A 13,003-nucleotide genomic window follows, 5' to 3' on the forward strand; every position below is an offset into this window, starting at 1 on the left:
GGAACAATTAGTTTGATAAACGTATTAATTTTGGCTAAATTGAGATGACTCACCTTAGTAGGTTTTGTCATTGGAGCTAAAGTTTGGTTCAAGACCTGACCAACTCTTTAAATAACGGTTACAACGGACAGTTCACCGCAAATACCAACGGTCCTTTTAGTACTCGTAGTCCCAGTTTAATTAATAACGAAGCGATATATATATATATAAACTAAAATGAATTAATTCTGCATGGTCGTATGGAAATTTACCAAATATCAATCCTCACTGAGTTTAAAATGTAACGTCTTTGCTTTACATTTCGGTTCAGGGCTCCTTTGGCTGACTGCTACTCATTCAGTTCATAAAACAATCCGCTAGATGGCGCCGTTGACCGAAGTTTGGACCACTGTGCAGGCGTTAATCCAGATGAATTAACTTTTCAATCGTTCAAACCCAAGCCTTTATTTTAGTTAACCTCGCTCACCTGTAACTATAGGTCATTCTACCGGAAATATACATTTTTACCGGAAATATTTTGGAATTTATCTTAATTTCATTTTTTCAATAACCTGAACAGCAAAACAATGTAAATAACCTTAAACTGTAACAGTGCGTAATTTTCTGTCTCACCGTGATTTTTTTTCCTTTGATGGAAAACACTTTTTTCGCTGTCTTGGGTGGAAAAATCCAAAACTTTCATGATTATAAAGAATTAAAAAGATGGTGTAACTTAAAAGGTGGAAAAGACTTACTTTATTTAGTCAGCAGAGGGAGCCAGTAACAACAATATTGTATCATGGCATTGATAGGAGTCATAATAATTTGATATTTAATTCAATAATTGAAAGGCTATCATAATGTTTGAAACAAGGGAGGTATTTTTATAATGTGTACAAAGTATCAGTGTATGGAATAAAAAATACAGTTATTGCATTACAACATTACCTGTAATATAAAACTAATAAAAAAATACCTTACAGTGCTTTTTAACATACCTCAGTTGAAGAGGAGTTACATAAATGATTCCTGTAAATACATCCTTAAAGTTCTTGTTAAGTCTTTAGATATGAGTTTAGGTTTGTTCAGTCACTGCCTGCAGTTTTCTGTTCAGTCTGCTGAGTCCTTAACATAGAGGGGCATGTATGACCTGAAAATGAAAGTTAAACCCTCATTATCACGAGCAGCCTCAGCTCAAGAAAAACATGATTGCACAACTTGTGTCTCCTCATAGTTCTGCTATCATGACTGAGAGGAAGAAACACAACTTCCATTTCACTAAAGAAAAGATGAGTTACAGTAAGAAGGAGTCTATTCTTTGCTGTAGTTAGAAAATAAAATTTAATCTAGTCAGAGTACCAGAGTCATACATAGCAGAGACAGTCCAGAACAGACATTGAAATACTGCTCAGCTGACAAGATTTTCTTTTGTTTTCACAGCTGTTTGACAGCGCAACATGACAGACACAGACTAAAAAGACAAATCACATCAAGTGATTATAAAAGCATTTCATATATGTTTACGTATACAAAGCAGTATAAAACAATAATGGACAAACAAGTCCAAAAAAAAAACAATGGTGTAAACATTTTGTGTATATGTGCTTATCATGACGCCAGCGTCACCACAAATCGGATCAACCGGTATCTGCCGCAGTTGAGGCAGCGCGTACAAATCAATTTTACAAAATTAAAAAAAACTCTACTTCGTCTGGTGTCCTTAATTGAGTATTGTATACTAAAAATTCTACACCTGTATATTTCAGCTAGCATACAATAGGAGACTGCAGAGCACTTAGCCTTTGTAGGCCCCTGCATTCAAACAATGCCACACAATCTACGCAGGGCTTTTGTAACAGAGCACCGTATTGATATTAGTGTGTTTCCTCATGATTGGTTCCTTTTGTACTCCAGTTTCCATTGGTCCCTTTGTGTAGAGATGGTTGAAGTAACAGCTAGGCACAGTGGGTGTCAACAACACTTAATGCAAAGATGAAACTGGGTGTTTCCAGTCTTCCAATGGACAGAGCCAGCTCATGTAGCTGTACTGAAGAAGCCCTTTAACCTCCAGTCTTTGGGCAGAGTCTCCAAAAGTCCTCAGCTTGGAGCTCAAGTGCTTATTCAGAAAGCTTGCCAGTTTATGGTTTCATAAAAATGGCTGCCACAGTGGTGTTAGTTTGGGAATTAGGGATTTCAAATCCCTGGTTTCCCACTTTCACTTCTTGTCAGCAGATAGCTGCTCCAACAAGGGGTTGGCCTCGCTCTCAGGGGTTTTGACGCTGTCTGTCCTCACGATGCAGGTAGGCCGGTGGAGGTTGAGCATCACCATCAGTTGCTGCCTCTCAACACGGAGCTCCTCGATCTGGGCCTTCAGCTCTGAGTTTACCATCTCCAAACGCTCTGATTCCTGGACACGGATTTTGAAGTTTTTCACATTATTAAAATATTGAAGCTATAAACAGATCATCACTTAGGAAAACTAATCCATGATTTCTAGATGCTCAGGTGCTTTTACACTGATTGTTTAAACCAGACTTGAATTAGCCTGATCATGTTAGCTCTGCATTCAGGCCGGATACCTAAAATTAGAAACAGTTCCTCGGGTTACCTGAGGGCAGCTACTCAGCACTACTCTGCTCCTGCTGATATGAACTCACCCTTTGAAGGAAGTCGGTCCGTTCCTTCTTCTTGTTTCGGCACCGCGCTGCTGCTACCTTGTTTTTTTCTCGTCTCCGTTTCCGCCTTTCTTCGTCTTCATCCATCTGCAAACACAATGTTCGTCAGCATGAGAAACAGGAACTCTAAATATATTTTATTGAAAAAATTATCAGTATTTATATCTCTGACTAAAAGTAATGATCATCAAGATTAAAAAAAATGAGCTGAGTAATCTGTATTTTTTGCTATAAACACCAGAGGGAGACAGGTACAGTATGCCAGCCTGTAGACATATGTTTGTCTACTTTACACCATGCAAATACTGATTCTAGATTTAATTTGATCATTTAAAATGGTCATTCTTGTACCATCATCATAGTTCTACTCGTAAATAACTGATATGATATTTAAAAACTGACAGTTTATGTAAGTTAAATTTGCTGCAAGTGCACACACTTCTAAGCAAACTAAACAGGTCTTTCTTGTACATTTCTAAGATCACATGTATCAGAAAACCAAATATTCAAATAAATGTCAGTGTCCCTTAGTGTCAAATGGAAACTGGCTGATTTCCACAGATGAGATAAAACCTACCCTGACAGAGGGCCTTCTTTAATCTGATACCCTCTGACAGAAAGCTTATCTTTCACACACCCTGTTAGTGAATCATTTCCTCTTTTGTCTTCTTCCTCCTCACCTCCGTCTTGATGGTCAGAGGCCTCTTTCCCAGCCTGCCCAGGAAGTGCAGCGGGGACAGCATGGCACCCAGCTGGCGAAAGTCGGCCAGTTTGAGTTGATCGGTGAGCGTGGTGGCTGAGATGCCCGCCAGCGGGCCCAGGCTGGGCAGAGAGCCGGCCGCCAGCGAAGGGTCAGGGATCTGTCCCGGCATCATGTCCGACCAGGCAGCCACCGCCCCTGCAAGGAGACAGAAGGAAGGAAGGCCATTAGCCAAAAATAAGACTGCTGACAAGTCAAAGTCGTTTATTAGATCAAACAGATGGATTTTTTGTTCATGATTGCAGCCTCAACCTCTTCCTATTTCTGCAATCATACAGCGTCTTTTATCTTTACTGTGGTTTTATATAACAAAATTCTATCATCGAGGCAATACAGGCTCTAAAACAGTTTCTTGTCATCGTTCTGAATACATCTTTCTGTTTTCAAGAACATGTTCAGGCGTTGACAGCTTTCACAGCTGTGTTATCTTTTTAGTCAGCAACTGGTAAAATAACAAACTCTACACTGTCAGCAGCCACACACTCATCTCTTGAGTTTCACATGCTTAAGGAAGCCATGGCTCTCCTCAATACGATTACATAAACAGACAGCTATCTGCTGTACTTATGCTTCTGATCAGTGACGGCGTGTTCTTTGTAAATGTCCCTTGGTTTTTTTGTGAAAGAGGATTCAGAGGATATCAAAAGCATTCATGTCAACAGTTGCATTCCACCGCCGACCTCTTTCAACAATTTGGAATCATTCAGAGGGGTTTACCGCAGCACTTTTTAATGTAATCAGGGAGGAATGAGGGCCAGAGAGGAGAAAAAGGAGAACTTTAGCAGGCCTGAAGGAAGTGGCTGCAGTATTAAGATGGCTCTCTAATTACTGTAAGAGCAAGAGCTGGAAAACTTCTGATGGCCAAATAAAAAACAAATGTTACAGATGGGAACAGTGAAACTCGAGCTGACTATACCCTGCCCATCCCTGCTAAGGAAGAGTGAATTCTAGAGAGGACTGTTCCTCTTTCTGTTCAGTGGTTATGATTAAAATAAATATAATTAAAGAAAGCTAAAAAATGGGCAGCAGAGGCAAAGGAGAAAAAATAAATGGCTGCTACTTTCACATTTTCTACTATTATTCCCAATGGTTGGATTAAATTTTAACTTTGGCAAAATTTCATCCTGGATTACTCAATCCAAAACTATGAGGGATTATTTTTAAAAGATTGATCGTATCAGTATAACTTTTACACTAACAGTTTAATCCACGTTTGCCTCTCAATCGTTTGCAGGTTGGGCACAAAAGCCCCTCTCATATGGATCTAACAAAGGCGCATATTGTGAGGTGCTGCGGAAACAGCTGACGCTGCTGGTGGGTGACGAGCTGACAGGCCGTCTGTATTGTAAGTTAAACCAAGTTTTTCTTTCTTAGCTAAAGAGCTGAAAGACACGCTCTATTACAAAAGCCATAAAGGAGGTAATGAAAAAAACAAGGTTATGTAACCCTATTCTGATGCACTCCACCCTGCTTATGGGCTGGTCTCTGAGTGTTTTTACAGTTGGATTGGAGTTTACTGTCGAGCACAGTGGAAACCAGATCGTCTCACTTTGAACAAGAGGAAATCAATTCTCGAGTGTGGCAATCACTGACATTTGTTGTGTGATGATTTTACATCTAGTTTTGTTTACGTTTGTGCTGCTGATTATCAAAATCAATGAAAAGCAGGAGCTTTGATGCAAAACAGCCAAAAAAATAATTGTATAACTGTGATTTGAAATGTGTCTGCAGAATCTTTCAGACGTTGATTGGGTGTTGCATTTCTTATTAACTTTAACATTCAATGTTTACTGTTCTTCTTTATCCAATCTCCCCCATTTTGAACCTGTTCCTTAACACCTTCAGTCTGGATGATTTAATCTCATCAAGCATTAGTTGCTGTATGCAGCCGCTGCCCAATGAAGCATTTTACAATTTAAACCTCAGCAACCTTCTTCCTTTCTCTCTCTCATCCCCTCACACTCCCTGTATGTATACTCCCATTGACGCTGCACTTGGCAGCAGCCTGTTGTTTTTACTGGAGAGGAAAAGAACAAGACAGCCCTGGTAAAAATCGCACTCGGACAAAATTCCCTCTCTCTGGAAGTCTCAGGAGAGGCAGAAATATAGAAGGTGCCAAAGCCTTCTCTCAAGGCAAACCATATGGCAGGCTGCTAATCTAGGAGTGAAAATGGCCAGAAGGTATCCAAGTTACTCTACTGAAGAGACCAAAACACTGGTTTTCTGTAAAGACTTAGATGGAGCTGCAATCTCAAATTAGAGATAAGTTTGAAATTAGACTAAGCTACGCAGTAATTTTCATCTATTACTCATTGCCAGTCAATAACTTTGTTGGAATTCAAAAGATGTGACCCAAACTACACCCTGTGCCGAGAGGGCGGCCACAGGAACTGAAGCACCCATTAGGAATGACTGAGTAAATCACATCGGAGCAAAAATGGAGTCCAGTTTCAACTTGGCCAGACACACAGGACCGGTGTACAGACTCCGATTAGGCTCCTTTCTGGACAAACATGATTTCTAATGGAAACAGATGCTAAAAAAATAAGTCAATCCTGGAATAATCATATTTCATGTCTATTAGTCTGGCCCCTATAAAGCACACTGTAACACAACCCTGCTCAGACAGACATATCACAAGGAAAGCCCCCGTTCCTTACTACGGCTTGTTGAGACATGCCGCTCAGGCTAGACCTCGCCACACTCACACACACACACATCACACACTTTGGGTACATAACTTCACATTTGTCTGCATGACATCAGATCTCACAAAACACCTAAGAGGTAGTTTTGCCTGCAGCCTTCAGAACAAAGTGAAGCCTATCAATTAGAACACATAAAAGTGAATCACAGAGGATTTATAGAGCTGGTGTTAACTCAGAAACATAACAGAGGCCTTGAAGTGGCTTTTTTTATTCACTGAAAATTTTAAGCTGAGAGGAAAGTTACTTTTAATCTGTTCTGTCTTAAAATCCCCTTTGCTAGCCTCCAGACATGAAACTCTACAGAAAACTCATCTGAACAGCACTGGGGAAGTTTGCTGATGCATCGCGCTCACGCTGCATAATTACAGCCAAAAAGTTTGACTCAATGTGATTTTTTGCATCTTTCAACAGAGAGGGGTATTTTTCTCTCCTTTTTTTCTGTCAGCGGAGGACTGCTGCCGAGGATTAGTGGTCAGCGTTTGATGATGCAACGCCGTCACTGTGCTTTTGCAGTGAAGCAGAAAAGCCAGTGCCACAGCCTTTTTAGACCCACGCTAGTCTCAGACAAAGACACCTACACAGCCCGACTCAGGGCTAACTGAGAGGAGACGAGCTGCAGCCAAGGGCGGGGAGCGGAAATGTCATGTATTAGTTATAAAATATAGGAGCTACCCGATGCAGGTCTTTGGCTGCAGCCCAAAACTAATCTTACTCCATGAGAGCAGATAGCTGAAGGTGTGTGTGAGGAGTGTGCGTCCTACATGCAGAAGCAGACACTGCGTCCTGTATGTACTTCAGCTACAATCCACTAGTTTCTTTGCTCACACACTCTGTCTTTAGCTCAACCAAATGTGTCCATTTCCTGAGTCATTTCTGAGCGCAATTAGCAGAGCGGAGGAATTCAGACCCATACCAATAGCCAGCAGCACGACTGGAGGCCCTATTATCCTCGTCCCCTATAGAGACCCTGCAGGAGAGGGACGGGAGGGGGGTGACAGGGAGCTTTCAAAAAGCAACTCATGACCTTTATATACCATTGCTGTTTCAAAGGAAGCCCACTAACTGCTAACCTCTGCTCACTTCGAAGGCAGGATTCATCTTTGTCTGAAACATAAAGAAGCATTATTGCCCTGCCAGACTGCCTCGACTTCAAATCACTGGATCATGGTATGCAAACTTTCCAAGACCACTTTTTGTCAGCACATTTTATTAACAGCAAATTCTGGACTAATATGGCAGCGCCACACAGCCCACACACACCAGTCTTGCAAAACTCCTGCAAACAGCTCCTCCAGCTCTCAAACAGTACACGAGCTCCGAAAATGAACAATGAGTGAAAACAGGATCAGGCCAAGGCACGCTCTCTCAATCTGCGGCCAAGGTCTGAGCGATCATCATTACCGTCTGCCCTCCGTCAGGGCTGTGTGTGCTGAGTTACAGCCTTTCGCAATCCTCAAGGGGAACCAGGGAATTTGGCTGAGACTTTCCTCGAGGACAGGACAGACCAAATATACAGAATCCTCTTTTATCCAGCCTTTTGTTATGTTTTCACTGGAGGGACAAAGAGGGAAGAGACACCCAAATACTGCTTGTTGTTGTGATCACGCTGAGGTCATATCTGCTCATTTATCTTATCTTATCTACTATGACGGGAAAAAAGCACCACTTTTCAGTCGATTTACGTTTCAAAGATTCAAAGCAGTGGCTGTTATTTAGCTTTCATTGTAAGATAAGACTCTGGCTGTGATGGTGAGCAGAGCATGCAAAGGCTGTTGTGTGTTCACGCTGAAATTACACAAGAGAGCAGGAAGTTTATCTTTCTTTTTTTTATTTGATGAGAACAAAAGTTTTTTTTCAGGCAAGTGGGAAACACAAAACACCTGCAGATATGCACAAAGCCAGAGCACTGTGGCAGCCTTCATTCAAACATCCCTGTGTGATGATTGGCTGGATTCCTGCTCAGACTGCTACATGCCATTTAAACAGTCACACATCTATACTCTGCACCTGGGTGGTCCTGCTTGACTTATTACACTGTTACCACTTTTCTCCTCATTGTAAGTCAGGATTAGACTTTGCATGGCAGCGAGCTTTGGGTTGGCTCAGACGAGGATTAAAGGAATCAAAATACAAAATGCAGACAAAAGCCATTTTAGCCGTATGGAGAACGCGTCTATGACAAATCCAAGCAAGATGCATGCAATCCTTGAATATAAGATATTGGCCAACCCAGTCCAGAAAGTCAGATTTACAGCTGCTTGTTGAGGCAATCATTATTATTGTGTAATGTGTGGTTGTCACTGTAATGCTCACACTTTGTCCTCAGATATTTCCTCATCTGCTCAACATCAAGCAGACACTTGAGCACCAAGTGTCTACACTACACTATACGTTCAACGCTTTGTTGCTGCAGAGCGCTGTGAGATAAGGGTCAGTGTTTAAGTCAACATTTAGGGACAAGAATGTTTTCTGTGCAAATAGAGAAATCTGTCTCCCAGTCCAAAAGAAATTCAGGAAATCTGGAAATCATAACTATGTAACCAGGCCTTTTAATGGAGCTTTTACTGGGCTCTCTTCTGAAAAGAAAAGCCAACAGGCTTTAATGATTCTTCTCTCAGTTACACCTTTGGACGTTTGGGTGTTTGCTTCCACATGCAGCCTGTACTGACACTGTTTTTACAGACCATGTGGAAAGGCTTATGGGGACTACAATGTGAGACTGATAATGTGATACATGCAGCACTGAATAGCTGCTCCCCCCTGCATTAGTATTAGTATCACTGAGCCTGGCTGTTGCATAGTTGGCTGGCTCGCCTGCAATGCGTCTGCTGTCTATTCACTGTGTTGGGCTGCAGCTTGGCAATTCCAGCTCTCTCCAGAGACGCACTGGAAGGCATTTCTACTTAAAATAAACCCTGTGCGCCCACGTCCAGCCTCTCAGCCCTGTCGGCCCTGTGCTGCTTGTCGGCTCGCCAGCCCTTCCCTATTAATCCACTGCAGCGTTCCATTTATGCAGGAACCATCCTACCGATGTGCCCTGGCAGGCGCTGGAGCATTTAAGCCCTCTGTAACACATGCTGGATCACTTAGACACACGCAAACACAGATAAAGGCACAAAAGAAACAACATATATAAAGAACACAAATAGTTTCCCCTGCGTGGCATATCGCGGTACGAGCAAGCACTGCAGCAGCTGAGGCGCATGCACTCGGAAAACACTGAACCCATGAACTTGCAAGTCACAAACACTCGTGCACATGATCCAACCCTTTCCATCATATTCCCCATTCTCCCATTGGACTTTAACTTTCAGGCCAATGGGGCAGATAACTAAAGCTCAGGTTGCAGCTCCTCTACAGCTCACTGTAAATCTTTTCAAAGATCCTCATTTTGACAGGGGATGATATTCACCAACTCATCACTACACAGATGCAGGGTCAGCAATAGGTAATTGCTCTGGTGATAGATACTAAACTTCTTATGCAATCTAATGAAAAAAAATAAAGGTCAAACACACATTCAGAAAGTTTCTTCTATCCACTCAAAAAAGATGCACTTAAACATACAGAAAAGTGCACTACACAACGTGCCAAAACACAGACTACAGATTCAGCTAATGTGAGCAGACATGCTGCCAAAAATACTTCACACTTCATTTACATCACTTATATTTCAAAGTAAACTAGCAGTGCCAAGTTAAGTTTTCTCAAGTGCAGCCAAAGGTGATACTTGAGAGTGTCTTCATTATTTGAACCTAAAACTGTTTCATATGCACAATACTTACTCAGAGCAAACCAGCCAGTTGTTTTCTTCCAATGATGCAACTGTGATGGACGCTGTGGAAATGTAGCGAGAGATGTGTATTAATGTTCACAGTTGCATAGTTTCATAGTGTGTCAGTGAATTGTTATCATGAGAACTGCAATGTTTGATTTCCTGATTTTTCTGTCAGTGCAGAACATCTGGCTCCCTTTCATCAACATGAGGTCTTTCATTTCTTCCATTGTTGATTTTTCTTCTTGTATATTAATTCTATATTCATTTGCATTCAAAAATGTGCCAATTAATGTTCATTCATGTCAACAGATACACAGATTAACGTTGAAGTCGTCTTGCACATCTGGACGTCTCACTCTTATTTTGCAGCCACAGGCAGTGTGTCTGACTTTAATTTAACAGTAGTCAAAGTAGTTCATTCAAAAACAAGCAGGCCGATTTTGACTTTACAGCTATTCTGATTGATATCGTGCCTTCTCTGCAGTGAGTCAGTTAAACTTCCTGTTTTTCTTTATTGTAAAAGTAAAAATCCTTGCAGATCCCGTGGAGTTTGGTGCACCAAACTCGCTCTGCTAACAGCTAGCCACCTCCGAAACCCCACAGCGTGTGGCGGGGATAGTGTTACATAACTGCATTCACTAAGCTAACCGACACTTCTCCTGTTCAGCAACACTGGAATTAAATCTCCTGCAATGAAAATATCACTTGCTGTACACTGGCTGCTGTGTAATTTACCAAACGTCTATGAATAACGAGCTGTGAGGCGAATGTTGCAACAACAGTTGTACTAACAAAGTAACGTAACGAACGTAACGGTTGTGGTGGCAGAAGGCAAGTGATGCTAATCGACTTCTACGGCAAGAGCAATGTGAAACTTTAAAACTTTTTTCGACATCAGACTTTTAAAATGAAAACCTATTAACATATCTGACAGTTTCTGACACAAAATTTGGGGCAAAAATCCGTAGAGAAAGTGTCAAATTCAGAACGTGAGAAAAGCGCAAAAACACACAAATATGTCAAACTTAAAGCAACACTTTCTCACTTCATGCTTAAAATCAACAGAAGCGGAAGAAAACAATAGCATGGCTTGTAGTTAGGCTTACCTATTGTGCGTCCAGAAATCCGCAGTAGTAACAGTAATGTGTCGATGGGGGAGTTGTGAATCGGATGTAGGTTTTGGGACTAGCTGAGGTCGTTGCATCAGCCCGTTTAAGTACTCCTCTGGTCTCTGAAAAGCTCAGGATTGCGGAAGTACTCGTCGTACGTAAGCATGGATGAAAATAATGTAAGGGGAGGTTCTGCACACACACAAAGGTCTGTGTGCTCCACCCCTAGCAACCAATAAACACACACAGTGGAGGAGAGGAAAGTTTCAGTTGAGGGAACAGATAAAGAGATTCGACACTTGCCTGAAGCCATAAAAAAACATTCAATAAATATAGTTGAGGCTATAAACACATACACTAGTCTATAGCTGGAGGCGTTGTATTATTCAACACACCGTGGGAGTGAGAAATTGAGCTTCTTTAAATGATTACCAACTGTATATTTAGCAGATTTGTTGGGGATTGAGCCAAGTAACAGATAAGTGCAAATCAATACATTTATGAGAACTTATGGCACCTCTCCCTACTTCCTCTATATTCTACCCTTTGATCAAATCAATCTGCTTGTGACCTTTCATGAAAAACTGCCTCGGTGACAGATAGTTTCATTCAGAAAGTTTGCACAGAGGTTTGAACAGATCAAGTATTACACAAGCAAGACACACATATGAGAACTTTTGAAAAGTTATTCCTTTACATAAACATCACCCAGGTAACGTCACAGGACCCCTCAGAGTTATCACACCATTCAATGGAGTGCCCCTTGTTGCATGTTGGGAATTTCTGGTGTACAAGATTAACACTGGGATGCTTCCCTCTGTGAAACAGGCATGTAGAGACTATTTCAGATGGGGTGACCCAACTGAGTTACTGACTCATGCAGGGTTGGTATGAATGCGCACATGCACAATGAATAGAAATCTTTTATTCACTGTTTATGTCCCCACTAATCACACCTGCCTTGGGTAAAACATTCAAACACTCAAATGTTGTATTCCTGTGTGTCATGTTTCTACTTTTAAAAATTAATGCTACAAATTTCTATTCTAACTTAAGTTATTGTAGGACATGAATGGAAACCGTTTAGCTAAAGTCACAATTGGACTTATAGAACTGACTTTTAAAGACCTTATCAGTACTTTTACCAGTATGACCTTTACATATAACCAAAACAAAATGCTACTTTTTCTCAGACCACTCACAGACAAGTGCAACCTTACATTTTTTAAGGAATAGAGGAAGTTTGATGCTTAACAGCTGTAAATCTGGTATCATGCTTTATATACTATCAGATTTTTTTACACAAATTACTACACTTTATACATTTGATTAATTCACAACAAAGAAGTAGGTAGAACCCCAAATTATGTCCACAAATTAATGATAAACGACCCAGAAACCCTTGTGCTGTGCCTCTTGTGTTTACAGTTGCCTGTACATTCAATGGGATACATTCTCAGAACTAAAAAGTGCTGTTTTAAAGTCAGTCACAGATGGAAATGATTACTTTAAGAAGATGAACAAGAGAAACAATATCAAAGGCTTGTCTGTTTGTTAACTGACAGTTGGATATTTATAATGCATTGTTGTTATAATTCAGTCATAATAGATCCCAGATTTTAACACCCTCTATCATATAACTACTATTTCAGATATCACTGCCAATCTCAAAACAGAATTGCTAAAAGTAAAATAAATAATGGACATTTTGGGTGAATTATAATTATGAACACTTTGTTTTTGTATCATTTTAATCAAGTGCAACTTGAGTAATAACAACCCACGTTCCTGTTATAATGTCTCAGGATTGTATCTGAGGCTCCAGTAGGTTTGACATGATACCATCTCAACTGTTCCACCTAGAACAAGCAGCTGAGTTATTAAAGGCTCACAAAAATACCCCACTCTGTTCCTTTTTTTAGATTCTAATTCGGTTCTGCAGTGATTTATGGTTCACATCTGAGGGGAGGTCAGGGGGGGGCAATGCGTCACAG

At 40.9% G+C, this 13,003-nt stretch overlaps 1 protein-coding gene across 1 annotated transcript; it reads right to left on the bottom strand.

The window, feature by feature from the left end:
- Window positions 1-878: 878 nt before the first annotated feature.
- LOC141801555 (jun dimerization protein 2-like) lies at window positions 879-11,158 on the bottom strand. The gene is made up of 5 exons (XM_074684631.1): window positions 11,007-11,158; window positions 9,908-9,959; window positions 3,335-3,552; window positions 2,637-2,741; window positions 879-2,386 (listed from the first exon to the last, which is right to left on the bottom strand). Exons 3-5 carry the CDS (start codon window positions 3,527-3,529, stop codon window positions 2,195-2,197), a joined length of 492 nt encoding a protein of 163 aa, XP_074540732.1. The 5' UTR covers window positions 3,530-3,552; window positions 9,908-9,959; window positions 11,007-11,158; the 3' UTR covers window positions 879-2,194.
- Between the last annotated feature and the right edge of the window lie 1,845 nt (window positions 11,159-13,003).

The sequence above is a fragment of the Halichoeres trimaculatus genome, unplaced genomic scaffold, assembly GCF_033239565.1.
Source record: "Halichoeres trimaculatus isolate MK-OKI-2021-1 unplaced genomic scaffold, fHalTri1.1 fHalTri1_scaffold_13, whole genome shotgun sequence".
NCBI lineage: Eukaryota > Metazoa > Chordata > Actinopteri > Labriformes > Labridae > Halichoeres > Halichoeres trimaculatus.

Excerpts from the sequence above, each read along its gene's own strand:
- LOC141801555 (XM_074684631.1), bottom strand. The coding sequence starts at position 3,529 with ATGATGCCGGGACAGATCCCTGACCCTTCGCTGGCGGCCGGCTCTCTG. Across the intron at positions 2,742-3,334 it reads CTCTGACCATCAAGACGGAG|ATGGATGAAGACGAAGAAAG; the intron begins GTGAGGAGGAAG and ends TTGTGTTTGCAG. Across the intron at positions 2,387-2,636 it reads GGACCGACTTCCTTCAAAGG|GAATCAGAGCGTTTGGAGAT; the intron begins GTGAGTTCATAT and ends ATCCGTGTCCAG.